Raw genomic sequence first — 21,669 nt, 5'->3', positions numbered from 1 at the left:
CGGGTACTTTGACTTATGTCTTTTGATATGCATGATAAAGTGTCTAACATATAGCAAGAATTGTGTTTTCCTTTTGATTCGGTTGGTCACTACATGATCTGTTACATGTTGTTTGTTTATTTATTATGCACTGCATGTTATTATTGACCTGACCATACATGCTTTCGGTAGTGACCCAACCATGTGATACATCATGGGTTTATATGATACCTATCTGTTTGTGTACCTTCCATCCGATACATTGACTTGTGGTACACCTTTTATTTATGTATGGATCTTGCTATGCTATTCATGAGATCGTACTTAGTATCACGATCACGTGGTTGCATGTCAGGCGATTATCGGCTCACTATGGTTGAGCCCATCGCCGATTATATCTTGCACACACCACCACCACCCACGGATTAGTGGAATATCGAGCGGATGTGTGGCGGTTCATTGTTTGCTCCGTTGGTCCGAGGACTTAGCGTGATAGCCGGCATCGGTTCGCTCTGTTTGCTCCGTTGGCATTTAGTGTAGCAGTGGTAGATGGTGGACTCTGTTTGGCTCCGTTGGTCGACTCATGGGTAGTGTGACGCCGCGTGTAGCAGATGAGAGCATTGAGCTCCCCATTTATGATTTGGGGACGAGGAGGAGTACTCGACAAAGATCCCGTCCACTCGGTCGCCTACGGGAGCGGTGATGTCGAGCGCAGTCAATATACGATTTATTGCATTTATTGTTTGTGATCACTGCATTTTTGCTGCATTTATGTGGATGCATATGATTAACATGCATACAGGATTACGACTTCCCGGTCTGACGACCTGTTACCTTGTACTTTGATCCCGGTTAGTACAGTTATCTCCTGATTTCGTTTCAGTTGCATTTATCCTTCTGTTATTATGCATATCAGTTGTACCTGCTGAGTGTTGGACTCACCCCGCCTCCATTGTTGATATTTTCAGGTTGAAGCTGTCCAGAGCAGTTCCATCGTGGCCCCCCATCTGCACGTAGAGCCGTTCTCTACTAGTTCGTTATTTGTTTTATTTGGCCTTTTCTATATCGGACTTTGTTTTAGTATTGTCTTTGGATTTTTCCTATGGATATTGTATGGAGTGATACTTTTGATGGATTTTTAATATGATCTCGGATTTCATTCTACCTTCCTGGACGGCAGAAGAGGTGAGTTCGTTGGATTTGAGCTTTACGAGTGTAGTGGAATAGGGTGGGTTTCAGTCGAGTCCTATCGTTATTGATTACTATTATTAACTGCGTGGTTGTGACGCCGAGGTGAATATCTTTATAAAGCTGCGTGGTGTTTGTTTTAATTTATTTCAGCCGCGTGTGGCTGAGGTGTATAGTCATGTAGAAAAGTTCATATTGTTCGCCGTACAGGGGAGATCTGCAAATTTCTTCGGACAGAGACTCCTCCGGGGCGTGACAATTTAGTGGTATCAGAGCAGGTTACGATACTTACTGTGTGTTACGGATTTATACGATTTTTGTTTTCGTATTATGGATACTTTGAATAACCTGATATCGGTTTATTGGGTATCGTAGCCAAAGTTTGGCGATATTTATTCGATTTCCGTGTGTTGATTTTCGATTTATCCGATACCAACTTGGTATCGAGCGTGTGATACTGCGTTTGGTATTTCGACATTTTATACTAGCCCTAGTTGCGAGACAGTTAGTGCGGCGGTTATTTTGGGTTACGGATTTTCCGTTTCAATTTGTTATGGACTTATTGATTTATATGGATTTCGGTGTTGTTTTTCTCACGAATTCGAGGTCAATTAAATGGAAATTTGACGGAACATCTCCGCACAATTAGGTATGGTGTCATTTGGTAATTGTTTATACTGTAGTAATATCCGTAATATAATTTAACAGATATGAGGCGATCTACGCGTATTCTTGCGAGACGTGGTGCTGGACGAGCACGTGAGAGGATCGCAGGATCTCTGGATATACCGAGATGCCTACCGAGGCTGAGCCTGTCAGTCAAGGACAGATGCGGCGGCCTTCAGACTCCGATGGCTCCCTTAGAGGTGCCTACCTCAGCTGCACTATCCACTGCTCTTGTATTTCCGGTACCACCGGGATACCATTAGCATATCCGACACCACTCGGCCTATCACAGTACTGCACCACCGCCACCGGGCCCCAGTCGTCGCTGTGCCCCAAAGACTATCGTGTACTCGGCTAAGTTAGGGATACGGTTGCTTTCACCATCCTAGGCTCATCAGTATCTCCGTGCCACCTACATTCACCCTACAGTGCCACCGACAGCATTACCCAGCAGCACCGGAGTACCTCCTCCGGTTTATGCGGTACCACCAGTAACACCGGCTCGATGTTTCCCGTGCCCGACACACCTCATCGATATTACGAGCTAGATTCCAGATCGCGTAATCGATGAAGAGTCGATTCACACTCTTCCGAGGAGACCGAGATCCGAGTGTGGCCTTGTCTTGAGACTATGGAGCGGACTTTCTTTTATATTGCTTGCTCCGAGTGGGAGAAAGCGTGGCTGCTTTTCACTTACGGGACGCGGCCGATACTTGGTGGCTTACCTAGCGTTCTATCATCGGTGAGCGAAACATCACTTGGGCCGATTCGAGAGGCTTTTGAGAGCCGTTTCTTTCCACGAGCTTATCGGATGGCTGTGGCAGATTTCGAGTTCATGGCAGAATAATCGGACGATGTTCGAGTATAACGCGAGTTTCGGCGATCGCCGTGTTTGTCGAGCTAGTCACGAGGATTCACGACGCAGCAGCTCATTCTGGATGGACATTCGCAACTAAGACTTGTCGGTCTTGGTATCACATCTTATGCGGAGATGTTGGGCAGAGCCCTCATTATGTCAGCTCAGCAGAGAGTTTTTCCGGATAGGAAAAGGAAGCGGAGTCGAGATCGGGCGAGCAGAGCCTCGCACTACACCACAGCAGCGAGTCGATCGGATCAGGTACATCTAGGGTATCACGTAAACCTCGTAAATCGTGGCGGTCTTCAGACGCTTCCGGTCTTCCAGTAACCGGAAACAACCCGCCGACATTTTAGATGTGGATCCGTAGATCATGTCACTTGACTGTTCTGGGGCGATCATTGCTTCATTCTGTTGCACAGACCTGAGCCGAGATTGTCGCGAAGACTCAGGATGACTTCGGAGGGACGGATCACGGAGGACAGTCCGGTCCAGATTTATCGAGGAGGGCGTGAGCCCAACCTTTGCGCTAGCGGTAAGAGTGCTTCACACGCGGCATTTGGCATGCTTGGGCAGGAGTACTCCAGTGCTTCCGTACCCGGAGTTCTGTTCGGGACTTTATTATCCGACGCAGGATGTCGATCGACCTCCTATAGGTCAGATGCAGACTCACCACCGCGATGTCGATCGCCGTCCTCTCGCCTTCTGGCGCAAAGATCCAAAGACCGCCTCGTGGCGAGCATACCTCCTCCTCCTCCACTAGAGGCTGGACGTGTTCATACGATGACCCGAGAGGATCGCAGCGAGCCGACTGATCCGTTTTCCGCGGTATGATTTCTATTTATGCCTTATCTGCAGATATACTGATAGATCTTGGTAGCTCGCATTCATTTATATCTCGACTTTTATGCGGGAGGTTGGTAGATTACCCACTTACAGACCGATTGACCGTCTCCCTACCGTCCGGTGATTCATTGGGCGTCACCAGAGGTCGAGAGGTTGCCGTTAGATTTTGCAACCTAATACTAGTGGATCTTTTAGTATTAGAAATGGTCGATTTTGATATTATTCTTGGCATGGATGTTTGTCGATATCACGCCACACGATTGATTAGGGTGGTCGCATTCGGCCTCGAACCAACCTCGTGGATTTCACCGCATCGAGACGCGGCTTATCGATCATTTCGCGTCTGAGCTCGAGGTTCTTGTCGCATGGGTCGGGGTTTCTGTTATCTTTGATCGATCGAGGGCAGCTCAGCCTCCGACGCTCACGTAGTCGAGTACCAGATGTATTTCTAGAGGAGCTGCCAGGTTTGCTCCCGAAGGCCGGTGGAGTTCGCTATTGAGTTGATTCCGGAACCGCACCAGATCGAAAGTTCCTTATCGTATGGCACCAAAAGAGTTGAGCAGTGAAGGTTCAACTCCTGGAGCTTTAGATAGGGATTCATTCGCCTAGTGTTTCCCACGGGTTCTCCGGTATTATTTGTCAAGAAAAAGGAGGCACCATGAGGTTATGTATTGACTACGGACAGCTGAATCGACCGTTAGAAATAAATATCCTTACCACGAATCGAGGATTGTTTGATCACCGAGGTACATCGCTGTATTCTAAGATTGATCTGCGATCCGGATATCATCGGTGAGTCGAGACTCGGATATTGACGACTTTCCGTACTCGATACGGTCATTATGAGTTTTGGTAATGCCATTTGGGCTTACCAATGCTCAGCGGTGTTTATGGACTTGATGAACCATTTTTTGGAGTATTTGGATCGGTTTGTTATCGTCTTCATTGATGACATATTGGTCTACCTCATTCCGAGGAGGAGCATGCGCAGCATCTTCGCATAGTCTTGGAGATTCTTCGACGACATCACCGGACGCGAAGTTCGAAGTGTGCGTTCGCTATCCTCGATCGGTTTTCGGGACACGTGGTTTCTAGTAGAGGTATTTCATTGATCCTCAAGATCGGTGTCACTGGGAGCACCAAGTCGATTCAGAGATCGGCGGTTTTAGGATTGGCGGATATTACCGACGCGTTTTATCGAGGGTTTCGCGTATTGCTACCGACACGCCTTACCGGAAAGGCGTGAAGTTTACGTGGACCGAGGATTGCGAGACCGACTTTCGAGGCCGGAGATTAGAGTTGGCTCAGCTTGGTTTTACCTTCCGGAGAGGATGGATTTGTACTTTACACAGGATTTGGCGTGTTCTGATGCAGCACGATGTAGTCTCTTACGCTTCTCGTCGGTGAAGGAGCATGAGAAGAACCCAATTCATGACTTGGAGTTAGCTGCCATCATTTTGCTCTGAAGCTATGGCGACATCATTTATACTGTATCACATTTGAGATTCTCACCGATCATAAGAGTCTCAAATATATTTTCACTCGGAAGGAGCTTAATCTCCGACAGAGGAGATGGATGGAGTTTCCGAAGGACTACGATTGTACCATTAGCTACCACCCGGGAAAGCTAATGTGGTTGCAGATGCACTCAGCGGAAGTCCAGAGCGACTTTGGCTTGCCAGGACTTGATCACGGATTTGATTGAGTTTTTACGAGTTAGCCCTTGAGGCGAGGATCTACAGAGGTGGTATTCTAGTTACTATGGTTGCTCGATCGTCGATCGAAGATCCGAGGTGGTGATCGGCATTGCATTCATTAGCGATCGAGATAGCTTGCCAGAGTTTACACGAGACGAGGAGGGTGTTATATACTTCCGAGGCGATTATGCGTACCTCGGTCTCATCCGGTCTTAGAGCTACTTGAGGCACACCGCTCTCGATTTGCGATCCATCCGGGACCCGTATGTATCGAGACTTGAGGCGTTCCTAGTGGAACGGCGTGAAGAAAGACATCGCGGATTTCGTAGCTAGATGTCTCGTCTGTCAGCAGGTGAAGGTCGAGAGAGACCTGCGGATTACTTCATGGATTCCTATTCACGAGTGGAAGTGGGATCACATTACCGTGGACTTTGTGGTAGGGTTGCGAGGACACGACGAGGTCACGACGCGATTTGGGTAATCGTTGATCGATTAACCAAATCCGCGCACTTTTACCGATTCGGAGGTGATCCCCTGGATCGATTGGCGGATCTGTATTGTCGAGAGTCAGACTACATGGTGTTCCGTTGAGTATCATTTGGATAGAGATCCACGGTTTACGTCTCGTTTACGGCGAGTCTGCGGCGGGCACACTCCGACTTAATGACTTTCCATCCACGAGCAGATGGGCGATCGGGCGGACTATTCAGACTCTTGAGGACTTATCGAGATTGTGTTATGGATTTTGGAGGTTGGGAGGACCATCTGTTAGTAGAGTTTACAACAATGCTTTCATTCGGTTATTCGGATGGCACCGTTTGAGGCGTTGTATGGTAGACTTTGTCGGACACCCCCTCTGGGATGAGGTTGGAGAGGCCCATTTGTTGGGACCTCAAGAGTTCAGCAGGACGCAGAGTTGGTTCGTACTATCAGACGGAGGATGTCGAGGCGCAGGATCGCCAGAAGAGTTATCGGAGACGGAGACCACTAGAGTTCTCTGTTGGTGACCGTATATTTCTGTTTCACCCACGAAAGGGTGAAAAGATTTAGCATCGAGGTAAGCTAGCTCGCATATTGGTCCTTCGAGATCTTGGAGAGGATCGGAGCAGTAGCTTACCGACCGGCACTACCACCGTCCTGTCAGGCGTTCACGATGTATTTCACGTATCGATCCGAGGAGATACGTACGATCCGACACATGTGCTGGTAGATATTCCAGTTCAGCCTGACATTACATATGAGGAGGTTCCGATGCGGATTCTCGACCGGAAAGAGCGTCGGTTGCGGAACAAGACTATCCGGCTGGTTAAAGTCGGATGGCAGCATCATTCGGACGAGGAGGCTACTTGGGAGCTCGAGGATACGATCCGAGCTCGATATCCCCATCTTTTCACTTGAGGTATGTGATTTATTTACTGTTCAGCATTTATTATTATTATCTGTTATTAGTACTTGCGATGGTAGATCTGAAATTTGGGGACCAAATTTTTATTAGTGGGGAGAATGTAAAATACCGGAAAACGAATATTAATAAAGGAATTTTTGAATTTTTAACATTTTACGGGAATTTTTCGGAGCTCGTACGGACGAGTTAACGGGGATAAAAACGGGGCCCGGAAAAGCATGTTTAGGTTACCCCGTTTAAATGAGGAAAAGTTGATTTTTCCTTTTCTTTTTTAAATTCTTTTTCTCTTTTTCTTATTTCTCATTCTGTTTTCTTTCTCGCCGAAACATCCCCGCGCGCCTCTCCTCTCCCTCACTCCCGAACCAGACGCCAAAAGGAGCCCTAACCGCCGGCTACTCGGCGGTTCTCTCCTCTTCTTCCTCATCCCCTGCCCCTCACGACGACAGCATTCTCAGCCCTAGCACCGCCGCCCGACCGCCTGCCCTAGCCACCCGACGCCGACCCCAATCGCCGGTGCCCTAGCCTCTGCCCCGACTCCAGTGACGTTGATTCTTCTCTCCTCTGTCCAGCCGAAGCCTCGTCTGCCATAGCCCTTGCTGTGGAGTTTCCAGCACCGCCGCTGCAACTCACAGAGCCTCCCTTCCTCTTCTCGCGGACACCTGGAGCCGCCGAAAATCGAGCATCCGAACCCTAGGTTGGGTCCCTGAGCGCTGGCCGGAATTTCTCTTCTGGTGTCTCTGTTTGACAGTACCGAAGACAAGGAGTTGTGCCCTAGTTTTGCTTTTCACAGTGGTTCTGTCTTCATTGTGATCTGCCCTAGCAGAATTGGGAAGGTAAGGGCCATACCTAGCTGTGGAATTAGGTTTGTGGCTAGATCTCAGTTCATGTTTTTCTTTGCTTCTAATCTAGGTCACGGATTGGTGAGGTTTGGTGTATTGTGGGGTGTTTTTGATTTTTGGCAGCAACCCCATCCCGCAGCGGTAAGGTAAGTATTTGGTTTATGGATTTAGTTGACACATTTTTGATACATGTTCTAGGTACGACTTGATACATAATTAATTTGGTTATAGGGTGATTTAGGTTTATAAGTTGTATAACTGTGTGATTGGGGTTCATGAAACTAACCCTAACTAGTCAGTGGATTAGAAATTAGTTTAGCTATTTGTTTATAATTAAATTAGCTAAACTGTGCGATTTAACACAGGACTTTGACGCGAGACGAGTATCTTGGAGTCAGATCGGAGGCGGGTACTTTGACTTATGTCTTTTGATATGCATGATAAAGTGTCTAACATATAGCAAGAATTGTGTTTTCCTTTTGATTCGGTTGGTCACTACATGATCTGTTACATGTTGTTTGTTTATTTATTATGCACTGCATGTTATTATTGACCTGACCATACATGCTTTCGGTAGTGACCCAACCATGTGATACATCATGTTCAGGACCTAGGGTTTATATGATACCCTATCTGTTTGTGTACCTTCCATCTGATACATTGACTTGTGGTACACCTTTTATTTATGTATGGATCTTGCTATGCTATTCATGAGATTGTCATGCTTAGTATCATGCATCATGGTTGCATCTTTGCGATTATCGGCTCCACTATGATTGAGCCCATCGCCAGTTATATGTATTGCACACACCACCACCACCTGGATTAGTGGAATATCGAGCGGTGTGTGGCGGTTACTTTCATTTAGCTCCGTTGGTCGAGGACTTAAGCGTGGTAGCCGTGATCAATTCCGCTCTGTTTGGCTCCGTTGGCATTTAGTGTAGCGGCGTGGTAGCCGGGAGATGGTGGACTCTGTTTGGCTCCGTTGGTCGGGAGACTTCGTGGTAGCAGAGATATCCTCCCGTCATTGTGTCGGAGATGAGGCATCGAGCTCCCCATTTATGATTTGGGGACGGAGGACAGAGTGACATGATCCCGTCCACTCGGTCGCTCTACGAGGCGATGATGTCGCCAACATACGATTTATTGCAGATTTATTGTTTGTGATTCTTTGCATTTACTTGCTGCGTTTATGTGGATGCATGATTGACATGTGATTATGACTTCCGGCGACCTGTTACCTTGTACTTTGATCCGGTTAGTACAGTTATCTCGATTTCGTTTCAATTGCATTTATCCTTCTCGTATTCAGGCTTGATTAGTGTTGTCTGTTATTTGTTTTATTATGCATATCGGTTGTACCGCTGAGTGTTGGACTCACCCGCCTCCATTGTTGATATTTTCGGGTTGAAGCTGTCCTGAGCAGCACGTAGAGCCAGTTCTCTACTAGTTCGTTATTTGTTTTTATTTGGCCTTTTTCTATATCAGACTTTGTTTTAGTATTGTCTTTGGATTTTTCCTATGAATATTGTATGGAGTGATACTTTTTGATGGATTTTTAATATGATACTGGATTTCATTCTACTACGTGCCTGCCTGGACGGCAGAAGAGGTGAGTTCGTTGGATTTGAGCTTTACGAGTGTAGTGGAATAGGGTGGGTTTCGAGTCAGAGTCCTATCGTTATTGATTACTATTATTAACTGCGTGGTTGTGACAGCCAGAGGCTGAATATCTTTATAAATTGCGTGGTGTTTGTTTTAATTTGTGTTATTATTCCAGCCGCATGTGGCTGAGGTGTATAGTGCTTGTAGAAAAGTTTCATATTGTCCGCCGTACAGGGGAGATGCTGCCGAAATTTCTTCGGACAGAGACTCCTCCGGAGCGTGACAGTGGCAAAAGGATAGTCCTCAAGTTGCTGATGTGGTAGCTAACGTGGTAGCCGATAAACCTAAGATTGCTAGCGTGGCCGAAGATAAACTACGGATTGCTGACATAACAGTTGATCAGGCGATCGGAAGGTGATCTAGGAGACCTATTAAATCTAGACAGCAAAATATACCGAGACGGAAAAGCTGGTGTGGTCAATGTTTGATTGACTAGAATTATTGATCAGGTGACCGCAAATCAAATAAATATAGCGTGTCGAGCGGGGTATACTATGGTTTAGGCGATTGAAAGAGTTTTCGATCAATCAAAAAAGTTGTATGTAAACAACTCAATTCCAGACAGCTCAAATAATCAATCACAACTTCTAAAATTTTCAGTGCCCAATTCGCTCAAGAAAGTGTGCATCACGCCTCAAGTTAACTCAGAAACTTCTTGCAAGCAGTATTCTTCATTTGGTTATTGTTTAATTACTTGCATTGTATTCTATCTTTTCAGCATATTATATACATCTCTTTACATATCTCTGCATCTTTGTTTGAGATTTCTCCACCTCAAGAAAGGTTCCGGTAAGAAGAAAAATATAGTGGTGAATTTTGAGGAGTGATACAGCTAACGGATCACCAGGACTGTAGAGTAGCAACCCTGGGGGTTGTGAACCTCGTTAAATCATTGTATCATTCTTTGTCATTTTTCTATTCCGCCTATCATTTTTACACTAGATACAACTAAGAAGATTTGTGATGCAGTGTCTCTAATAAGGTAATAATGCCTAAATATATGAGCTAAGGAAAAGAGTTCATGCAACCAAACAAGCTGAGATAACTATTGAAGTATTTTTCTGAACTTAGTAGCTTGTGGCAAGAATTTGACTACTATGAATTTTTAAGCATCATATACAGCTAATGTAGCAAAGTTTCAAAAATTAATTAAAAGAAAATGTGTGGTAGGACTAAGACGTACAAATAATAATATTAGTTCTTGGGCATGATCCTTTTTCCTCCTTATGGCAGGCATGCAGCAGGAAAAGAATACATGTAACATACGTTGTCAATAATGAACTGACTGATCAAGGATGCTTGTTGACTACTCTACCATAACTATAAAACCTAATGCAACTAGAAGTGAGTCTACTAGGGGAGAACAAGAAAATAAAAAGTGTGATTACCATGGGAAACCAAGATATACTATGGACATATATTGAAAACTTCAAACATGTGCTCGAGGTAGAAAAAAAAAGTATGGTCCATGACCTTAAACTCACATGTTAAAACTCTTGATAATGGTTGCTGATAGAAACCAATCCTTAGACTTCTTATGGAAAGACTTGAGTCTCCATCCACCACACCTACTCCTCATCTTGAACTGTCCAATGAGGAGCTACAAACTCAAACTTTTTATGGAAACACTTAAGTCTCTTCCACCACACCTACTCCTCATCTTACATTCTTATGATACTAGTTATACTGTCCAAATATCCATGGTATCTCTGATGACTTGTGGAATTTAGATTCTAGTGCATATGATCATATGACTAGTGCTTCTTCTTATTCAAGCCAAGATAAAGTTCGTATAGCTAATAGGTTTTTATCTCCTACTGTCAAGAAAGGTTCTATCTGTTAGTGCTCTTATAAGCGATTTAAATTGTAAAATTGATTTTTTTTTTCTTTTCTCATTGTCATACAAAAGCTAAACACCGAGAAAATTATTGGTATGGTTGAGTGCCTAATAGCATATATCAACTAGTTGAAAGACCTCTTTGGAAAAGTTATGTTTTATCTACTCGTGATCAAATTATTTAGTGGCATAGGAAATTAAGACATCTTTCTTTTCTTGTATTGGAAAAAAAATTTACTCCCACTTATTTAAGCAGCGTAATGAGGAAACTTTTCTGATGCTTCTGAACTTGTTAAGCATGCTAGAAGTTCACATCTGAAGGACCAAAAATGACAAGGAGCATAAAAACGCTACTGAGCCGAGGAGATGGATTACGTAAAAGACGTAAAGGATGGCACGTGAAGCATCTAAAAGACGAGTAGCTTGACGAGAGAAGCCCTAAAGGCATAGTAAGACTCCATGTGAGTTGAGAATTAAGTGACCTGTACTTATGGGGCGAGGTAGAACTTGACTTTAGTAAACTCGACTTTGGAATGGTCATACTAAAATGTGCCAATGGAATGGTGTTGGATTCTAGTTGACTAGTCTGAATTTCAAACCCTAAAGATGTCTCTGTTTGGAGTTTATTGTTTGGATCAGTTGACTAGCGACTGATAACTAAGTCAAGCGAACAATCGACTCGTGTTAATTGATAAGTGAATGGTTCTATTGACTAACCAATTAACTGCTCCATAATTGATTGACCAATCAATTGATATTGTGACCAGTCATACTACAAAGACAGATTCATGGATAAAAAGTGCAACAACAGGATTTGGATATTGACCACATTAAATTAATCAACTAATGGTGCAACTAGTCGACTCCAATGATTGAAAGCTGGTAAGAGGCTATATAAAGGACTAAAAGGTTGTGACCTTTTCATTTCATGTTGTAGCCTCTTGTATAACCATTGAAAGATTTGTCAAAGGTGACCATCTTCAATGTTGCCAAGAAGGAGAAAGATAGTGGACATTTGGGAGTAATCCACTAAAGGATCAAAAAGTTGTGAACTAAGAGCCTAAGGAGGCAATTGAACCACGTTAAAGACATTATCTCTTCGTTTGTCTTGTTTGTTCTTACTTTCCACTATGCCTATCCACTCCCTCTACCACTCTATCACACACGTTCCAAAAACCATTATAAGAAAAGGCTAATCCACTACGAGATTGTGGCCACATGGAACACTATTATGGGACAACAACGCATTTTGTTGTTATAAATGGGTAGTCAATGTCATATAAAAAGGGAGTCAAGGTCATATTGAAAAGGATTTTTTAGAAGCATTGGAGAGGTTACAATATTCCACAATGCTCTAGGAACTAATCACCACTTCAGACAATAATCTCTACTTTAATCTAGATTCACTAATCCATTCCACCTCAACTCATTTAGTCTAAACAGCTTCACCACACCTTGTAACCTAACTTCACCTAAACTTCTGCTACCAAAATAATCCAACTCACTTTAGAGGTTTTGTTCACCTTTCAATGAAACTCAACTCACTTTGAATGAAGTCTTAGCAATGCAATCAACCCCTCCTAGCCTAGCCCCATCTAGCTAATTTTCCAACTAAAATTAGAGCTAACTTGGTAACTAGCATATTTTATATATTTTTTTTATTGCCATAACATCAAGCAAATCATTTTCTTTTCCATGTATTTGTCTTTTGGTTGCTTTAATTTCAAGGCATTTTTATGTATTTCAATCAAGCTTCAAAATTTCGTTCCGTGCCGGGCGGAACGGGCGAAACTTACCGTTCCGCCCGCGCACCGAAACCGGCACCAACCTAGGGAAGATTTCGTCGGCGTCGTGCGTCGCTCGTCGTCGCGCGGCAGCATGGACAGCGTCGCCAGAATCTTCCCGTGCCTCCGGAAGCGCCGCGGGGCGCCAAAAAGGTCGGGGGCTACGGAGGCGTTGGGATGCGGCGTTTTTGGCGGCGCCGAAAGTGTCACGGGACGCTTCCGGCGCCGCCGGAAGCATCGCCGGACGCCTCCGGTGCCGCCGGAGGTGTCGCCGGACGCCTTCGGCGCCGTCGGAGGCGTCCGCGGGGTGTCAGATGGGTCGCAGCGTCGCGGTTGAGTCACGGCGTCGCGGATGAGTCGTGGCTTCGACGAAGCCACGGGTATTGTGCAAGATTTAATTTTGCAACTTAAATAAATAAAACAATTCCCATTCCCACTTAATTGTGATATGTTAAAGAGGCTTTCACAAATCCTAATTAAATTATTCTAATAAAATATAAAAAAATATATTTAAAATTTTTTTAAAAATAATAAATTTCATTAAATAATATTCTAAAATTATCTTTACTATTTTAAAAATTCTAAAAAAATCTTTAAAATTCTAAAATAAATTTTAAAAATTTTATAAAAATTCTAATAAATCAAAATTTTATTCTTATATATTTTTAATTATTTTATATTTTTTGCTGTTTTGATATTTAATTGATATTCTAATTTTTTTACTATTTTAAATATATATTATTTAAACTATTAATTAATTAAATAAACAAATAGTTAATTTATATGATTATTATATATAAAATAAAATTTTATATTAATTTATATAATTATGATTATTTAATCAGGACATTGGAGAACTATAAAGATTATCTAAGTAAAATATTACAAGAATCATTGCTTCCATTTAACATATTATATTGTGATGTACCAATTTTAATTAGAGTTATTTATGCATCAATTGTTTTTTTTTTAAAAACTATATTTAATTATTTTTTATAACAATATTAAGTTGTTTAATAATGAAGAACTTATATAAAATCAATATATAACTTATTTTTAAATTATACACAATAAATGTATTTATCTAATAATTACTATATATATAAATAAAAAAATGCCGAAACTGTATCGGCACGGCACGATACAATACCGAATCCGTATCGTTCCGGTCTGGGACCGAAACCTCGGCACGGGTCGAAATTTTAAACCTTGATTTCAATCACTACTGAAAGTTTTTTTCCACTAATGGAATAAGAAACTGATATATGCTTATTACCACGATTTCAGACATCAGTTAGTATTGTCAAAGTTATCATTCTAATTATTAACTGTTATCAGTATAGTAATGGTATAAATACATGTCATCGGCAGGTATATACCAAGGCAGCTATATCTTGTTTTGTACTATCCATAATCATTCAAGATGAGAAAATTTGCTTTCTATAATTCATCCTTCAATTGGATTTATTGCAGTCAAGAGTGTGAGAAAATACTTAAAAATAAAGAGGAAGAAAATAGGAGAAGCACCAACAACAATAAATAGGAAAGAGGAATGACAAAATAATCAAAGATACCAAGATAGTCCTCATTTGTATCAATCAGGTATATTATAGACAAATAGAAAACTAGTTCTAATACAAGATGTTCTTGGAGAATTATTTAATTATGGAAAATTATAAAATTTGTCTCATTAGAATGTACAAAATCCCATGTTCTCATCCGAAAAAGATTCAGTATAATCAGACATGCATAATTTTTGTATTTTTTTTGTCAATTGATGCTCTAAAATTTTATTTCAGTTGCGTTTTAAATTTCTATAGGCTTATATTTAAAGCTAAACAAGTTAAGTAGATGAATTATAGGATTAGAATTTATTTTAGTTGATTTTGGTCTACACTAATGAAATCGAACCTTGGCATTGACATTGAACAATACACTAAACCTATTTGTTATAAAAAAAAATATATCTTATCTGATGCATTTTCACATTTGCACAACCTTGGAAACTTCTTATTGTAGCTACAACTATATTATGGAGTACCTGCTGAACAGGTTCTCTGCACTCATCTGGGTTGATATATTCAGTAACTCCAAAAGTCTTTCCTGCAAAAAGACAAGCCATTTAACAGCTATACAATAAATACTAATGAACATCATATAATAAATACCTTTCTCAAATTTTTCTGGATTTATGTCCACTCCAATTATCCGTGAAGCACCTCTTATTTTGGCAGCTTGAGCTACCTGATGAGTATAATTAAAAATCTATTATGACTCCAAAGAGGCTTTTATTGATGATTGAATGCTGGTTCAAAAGGTCAAACTCTGTATCTAGTATGCTTACTGAAAGGCCCACGGTACCAAGTCCAAAAATTACTATAGTTGACTCTTTTGATATATCGGCAACATTCCAAGCAGCTCCAATTCCTTTATTGTTGCAAGACAAACGATATATAAATCATGTTATTAGTATGCCCATAGGGAACATTAAACAAGATGGTTCCTAGATGGATATTTAACTAAGAGATTATGAATGCTAACTATACAGAGCCATTATTCAAATTTTGTCACATGGCTGTTGGTAAACAGATGGGCAGTCCATAAAAAGATAGCCAATAAACCCATCAATTTTTATTTATACTCATTTTTTTGGATAAGTAAAATAGATATATCAAAGCAAGACCAGGTACAATACCCATAAATCAATAGCGTCTCATGTCTAACACAATATCATATCAAAAAACACTCCTAAAGTCCATGTTTATTTGTACATTTCTAAAAAAAATTCTCTCTCCAACTGTCCCTCGTCAAAGATGCAACTGTTCCTAAACCTCCATACAATGTGTATCAAAGCCAACATCGCAAGGTGTCTGGTTTTAGTCAAAAGACGGTCTCCTTTGAAGACATGCGCAAAGACTCATAGTATCCGCTAGTAGGTAGACATCTTCTACCCCATATGTAGCCACTCTTTAACCCCCCACTATAAGATCGCTACAGGAGGGCACCTAAAGAACAAGTACTCCTGTGATTCCATCTCCCGTCTACAAAAGACACAACACTGATCCTCTAGGTAGTACAGTCTGTCTCTGGTGGGAAGTCACCTCTAAGACAACAACCAAAAGCATAATCACATAGCTAGGCTAGATGTAGGGCTTACACACTGTCCTCATCTAGGGCTTCTTAGAATTGGAATGCCTAAAGAAGTAATAAGCCCTGGCCACACCTTCGTCCTACTCAAACAAATCTGTCAACCTCTACATAGCACCTGCCAACGACCCAATAGCCATACAGATGAGGTCACAGATCTACAACAACCGCTTGATCAATGAGAAATCCGAGTGCACCGCCTCCTAAGTCCATACGTTCACCCGCCTCAAATATGTATGATGCACCCACTTAATCCAAAGAGCATCCTCTTTTGTTTGTATTCACCAAAGTACCTTAGCAATAAGGCAAGATTCCAAGCTTTCAAGTCGTGGAATGTAGCGTAAAAAAACGGTTCACTTAAATAAATCAAGAGTTATGGGTTTACGTAATTAATCTATTAATAGGTTAACGAACCATGCCCAATTTGCTAGCAACCCGACCTAACTTACCATTTTAAATACATGCCTTATATTTTTTTTCCTCTCCCCTAACCCTTGAAGTCGTCGGCCTCCCCACACCCCCCATCCGAACCCTAGCAACTTTGGAGGAGATAGAGGAAGAACCTCGTCAAAACGCTTAAGGTCGTGTTTCCCTATGTCTCGCTGGTTATTGTTTGTACACAAAACACCAAGGCAAGTTCCCTTTCGTTGTTTTTGTATTTACTTATCGTCTGTACGCAAAACACCAAGGCAAGGTTCCCTTTTGTCGTTTTTGAATTTACTACAGGATCATAGTATGATATTTTGATGTGTTGCATTTAAGTTTTTGAACTGGTTGTGAAGATTTGACGAAGTTTTACCGATTTTGGTTGAAAAATCTGGATGCTAGAGGGGCTCAAGGTTGCTGCTGTCTTGTATGGGTTGTTCAAGTGAGGGAAGAAGGACCGGCGATGGGGATTTTGGGGTTTTTCCTGGGTTGTTTGGGTGAAGAAAGAAAGGAGTCCCCCAACACCGATAAAACCCAGTTTAAACACGTTGTGTTCTTTCCTTACCTACAAAGTCAAAATAGTTGGGAAGCCTATTGAATCTTTAACTATGGCATGCTAAAAGTATAAGCTTCAGGATGACACATGACCCGAGCTCATTTTTAGATCAGTTTGAATTTATTTCATGCGAAGAATGTTGCATCTATTTCTATTCTTCTGCTACCAACATATTCACAATGTCCTGCATGCTAGAGTTTGACTATCTTTGTGAATTCACTCGAGTAATCATCTTTCTATCAAAATATGTGCACTGGCCTGAGTTGTCTGGTAGTAGAATAATTTGCAGGTACGACACCCAAGGTTCTGTTGAATTTTTTTTATTAGGAATTGGGTAAATGAAATTTGTTAGCAATCATGATCATAACCATAGGTGTGGAATGAGATAACTACCATTTTTTTTGTTGCGAGGTGAGGTATAGTGACCGGCGAAGGATGGATGAGACAAGGGCAAGATCCTTATTCCGGCATTTCTATTTTTATTTACCTCCCATCTATTAGCACCTCGAACTCTATTATCATAATTGTTAGTAGGGTGTTGATGCACATAAGTTGACTGTTTGTTTTAGCATGAAAGCAAATCATTTTTTTATTTAGCAATGTCTTCCTATGCATGAAAAGTAATAATGTCTTGTTTTTAATAATGTGATTTGTATGTGACAATGTGACGAGTAGGGGAATCCGGCTTAAAAAGGGTCCAGTGAATCTTACCAAAACAAATGAGGTTTGGGAATCCGGCTTAAGAAGGATCCGGTGAACCTTATCAAAATAAAAGAGGTTTGGGAATCCGACTTAAGAAGAGTCCGGTGAACCTTACCAACCTAGTACTAGGATAAGGTTAAGAGGTTGAAGTATAAAGTAACTACATCTGATGAATTGAATTCTTATAATTTATGAGGAGGAAATTCATAAAACTAATGTGTTTTCCGTTAATTTATCAAAATATTTCTCTTAAATATGAACGGGCGTTATTTCAATAAATGGTTGAACTTGCTGTGTCTTTAGACTCACTATATTCATATGGTGCAGGTAGAGAGAAGACGGAAGGACTTGACGGATGAGCTTTCTTGTTCTTGGCAATGCAGACTCGAGGGCCTCTTTTCTTTGTCTAAGTTTCTACATGTGTTAGGATGTTGGGTCCTAATGTTGGAGTCGAGTTATGTGATTGATAGTCGGTTTAAGTTTCTTTCACTAGTTGGTTGTACTTTCTCTCTCTTGAAGAATTATTTACTATTATGACGTTCAAACATAAATTTATTTTTGGTATCATGTTGGACCAGTTCAAAATGCATAATCTTTGGAGTTGTGTTGTTTAATTCGAATTGCTTAAATGTGGGTACTACATGTTTGGTGAAAGGTACGAAAAAGGGGTTATAAGATGTTTCATTTGGTATCAAAGCAAAGTTCCTGATTAAGTGTTGTGTCATTGCTGGTTACGGGAAGCTCAAGAAGTCAAGCCTCAAAGTCTGTAAGTTTAAAGGTTTAGTAAACGAAAGAATTTAGGTGATATGATCGTTAAATTATACCTGCGGATTATGAGTTTGTTTTTTTCAGTGATGCCACCTAGGTGTAGAGCCATCAATTTGGGTTGAGCACGTAAGGTTGGCCCGCCTAGCCAAACAATTTAAGCAAGTTGGTTTAGAATTTTATCGACCCAAGCCCGCTGCGAGCCGACCCGCCTAGGTCCGCGACCGGCGCGAGTCGGCCAGCGACAGGCTTGGGTTGGCCCGCGGGTTGAGAAACACATGTAAGTTAAGTTTTATGTCAATTTATTATCTTTCTTTGTTATAATTTTGAAACAAAAATAGTACTTTTCATCCAACATAAGTACTCACTTGTGTCCATTTATATTTAAAATACATGTTTATAAATATATTTGATTAATGAACCTTTCCGAAGTAAAACGTTGAAGATATGAAATATATTTTTTTAATTTGTTTAAAAAATTTTGATGGACTCATGGGTTGGCCCGCCAAACCCGCAACCCGCCTTAGATTGGATTGGGTTGGAAATTTCCCAACCCGCCAAGTTGACGAGTCGGTCCGCCCCGCCCCGCCAAATGGTTGGCCCGCCACGAGCCGACCCGCCCCGCCACGGGTTGGCCCATCTGACAGCTCTACCTAGGTGGTACCTTCGCCCACAAGCTTCGTGTTATCGAAGCTTGGTTCACATATACTGTTCATCCATTGGCCGGAGTGATCTCCACTTTACCTTAGTCTTAGCTTAGCTTAGCTAAGTTTTTATGCATGCAATGTGTTTTATTAAATGCCCCTTACAGTTTTGTTAGTTTAGTTAATGCATTTCAATTCATATTAATTCTTGCTTTGTCTTGTTTCATTCAATTGCGTATTGTTCTTTCCATTTATTTGGATGTAAGTAGGATAGGTTAGATTAGGAATGTTGTATGTTATGCTTTCGTTAATTCAATTGCACTCATAGTTTAGATTAGATTAGATTGTTTTTCATTCCTTAGTCTTAGCAATCCAAAACCCAAACCCCCAATTACAATACGAAACCCCAAAGCAATAACATTTAATCTTAAGATTTATTACCCTACCGTTACATTCCTTGTGAGAGACGATCTGAGTCAGTCCTAGTGTAGTGGGGTTCGGTAATTTGTTTGGTATCGTAGTACGACATACGATTGTTATCACTTACCTTTTTGGTTATTTGCATAAGGTGCCTTATTAGTTATGTTAAAATGAGGTAAACCCCAAAGAACAAAGCTATTAAGAAAATGTATTTTATATGGTCTATTATGTTTGATCTTGGCTCAATACTAATAGTGCAAATAAAGCATTAACAACTATGCACAACGCACAAATGAGAAATTAAATTCTGAAATTAGCACCAATGAGAAAATTGAATTGATGGACAACACTTTAAAATTTGAAAAGGAGACACTACCTCCAAAAGCTTCTGAATTATGAAATTAGGAAGGGACTGTATTGATATATTTATGGCAGCATAGCCTAACAAATTAAATAACATGTTTTATAAACTAAATTTGTGGCCATGCAATTTCCAAAATATGAGATGGTGAAAACTGGAAAGTTCAAGTAAAACAAGTCAAACTTTGAATAGTCATTTCTAACTTCATGTATCAATTCCAAAAACTTTTTAAAAAGAAGGATATGATCAGAATGCCTGAATCTATAGGTATACCTGCAGCGACTCCGCAACTGAGAAGGCATGCCCTATCCATTCTCACAGTAGGGTTTATCTTAACAGCACAACCTGAGTGCACAACTATGTACTCGCTAAAGCTAGAGACTGCGCAATAATGATAAGCAGGTCTCCCTTTCACTCTAAACCGTGTCATCTGATCGCTGTGCATCAGTCCTCTCCTTTCCAGCCCCAAGTTTTGGCACATGTTGCTCTTGCTGGACCGGCAATGCGTACATCTCCCACATTCTCCTATGAACACTGTTAACACATGATCACCAATCTCAAACTCAGTTACACCATCTCCTATACCCTCCACGATCCTGAATGTCATCAGAGTGCAAATCCAAGTTCAAAAATAAATCAAAATTTTGAAAACACAATTCAAAGTTAGTTAATTAATAGATTAGCAGGATCAGCGGTCAAATGGAAAGTAATGATCAACAATTATTTGTTGGTTTTGAGAAAGATTAAAGGGACAGAACTGTCGGCGAATGCATTAATATGTGCATATGTTCCTAAGGCCAGAAGAGGAGTGGTCCATCATTCCTTGAAATTTACTATGGAAATGCTTATCGAATTTAATTGTCTCAGGTATCAGTGTTAAATCTGACTTTATCAAGATTTCTATAGGCACATACCAAGATTTCAGCAACAGAATTAAGTAATGGGTGCTGAACATAAAATTACTGTCATAGAGGTAGAGAGCACACAGACCCAGATGCCTCGTGACCAAAAATTCGAGGAAACAGATCAGGCTGTGCCTGCATTTGTTAAGAACATGAGTTTTTCTTCTTGTTCTTCTTCTTTGTTTAATTAAAGGGAATCAAAGAATGAAGTAATTGTGGGACCCATGGAGTCACCTGAGATTGCCACTGAGTAACGTCGCTGCGGCAGAGGGAGGTGCAGACGACCTTGACGCGGATCTCCATGGACTTGGGCGGGGCGACCTCCACCTCTTCCAGCACCAGCGGCTGCCCTGGCCCCCACGCCACCGCGGCTAACAGTAAATAACCAAAATTAGACCACAAAAAGGAAAAGAAATTATTAGTGAAGAAGATAGCTTAATAAAAATAAGTGTTGTATCGACCTCTGCAAGTGATAACGCCGCCGGAGGATTGGATGGAAGCTGACATGGTCGACGAGCAAAGGATACGAATGTGAAGCGTTGCTAGCTCCTTTTTCCAGGGATCGGATCCAGAGATTAAACAAGGGGGTAGGTGGTGAGGTGCGGCCGGTGTAGTAGGTGCGATCTCAGAACGCCAACAACCTACATGGTTTCTATTTTAATATTAAAAAAAAAAATTCTAAACGAGCCCTCTCAAGGCATCCATGTTGCCATTAACTCGTGAATAAATTAATATTTTTTTTAATATATAGGTATTAACGCGTTCAAGAGTGATACAGTAGAATTAAAAAGCATCCATGCCGACATTAACTCTTTAAGTATTAACGGCATTTGGATGCCCTTATTATTTTATTACAAATCTATTTATTTCATTTAAAACTAATTAACTAGTTTTAGTGAAACTCAAAATAAAATTATATTAATATTTGGTTAAATTAAATTTAAAATTTATTAGTAATTTTTATAAATATATCAATTAAAGATC

At 41.1% G+C, this 21,669-nt stretch overlaps 1 protein-coding gene and 1 long non-coding RNA gene across 5 annotated transcripts in view; one reads left to right on the top strand and one right to left on the bottom strand.

Moving 5' to 3' along the window:
* The window catches only part of LOC121981448 (alcohol dehydrogenase-like 6), a 52,748-nt gene extending 31,392 nt beyond the window's left edge, over window positions 1–21,356 (bottom strand). Inside the window, exons 1-7 of one of the 4 annotated variants that reach the window (XR_006111816.1) lie at window positions 21,147–21,354; window positions 20,920–21,056; window positions 20,774–20,820; window positions 20,057–20,379; window positions 15,107–15,189; window positions 14,931–15,006; window positions 14,804–14,865 (exon numbers count right to left, since the gene is read on the bottom strand). Coding sequence is in view for 3 of the 4 variants with exons in the window: in XM_042533974.1 (XP_042389908.1) it covers window positions 14,804–14,865; window positions 14,931–15,006; window positions 15,107–15,189; window positions 20,057–20,379; window positions 20,774–20,820; window positions 20,920–21,056; window positions 21,147–21,192 (774 nt within the window). In the remaining variant the exon portion in view is untranslated. Of the gene's footprint in view, window positions 1–14,803; window positions 14,866–14,930; window positions 15,007–15,106; window positions 15,190–20,056; window positions 20,380–20,773; window positions 20,821–20,919; window positions 21,057–21,146 lie in introns of all 4 variants that reach the window. The other 3 variants (XM_042533974.1, XM_042533973.1, XM_042533972.1) reach the window with 3 other exon arrangements.
* Window positions 7,388–7,865, top strand: LOC121981449. Its single transcript, XR_006111817.1, has 3 exons — window positions 7,388–7,470; window positions 7,547–7,622; window positions 7,842–7,865. It is a non-coding gene; the product is annotated as an uncharacterized LOC121981449 (long non-coding RNA).
* Window positions 21,357–21,669: the final 313 nt, after the last annotated feature.

Source organism: Zingiber officinale, chromosome 5A, assembly GCF_018446385.1.
Source record: "Zingiber officinale cultivar Zhangliang chromosome 5A, Zo_v1.1, whole genome shotgun sequence".
In the NCBI taxonomy this organism is placed as follows: domain Eukaryota; kingdom Viridiplantae; phylum Streptophyta; class Magnoliopsida; order Zingiberales; family Zingiberaceae; genus Zingiber; species Zingiber officinale.
This window is presented reverse-complemented; position numbering and strand designations above follow the sequence as displayed.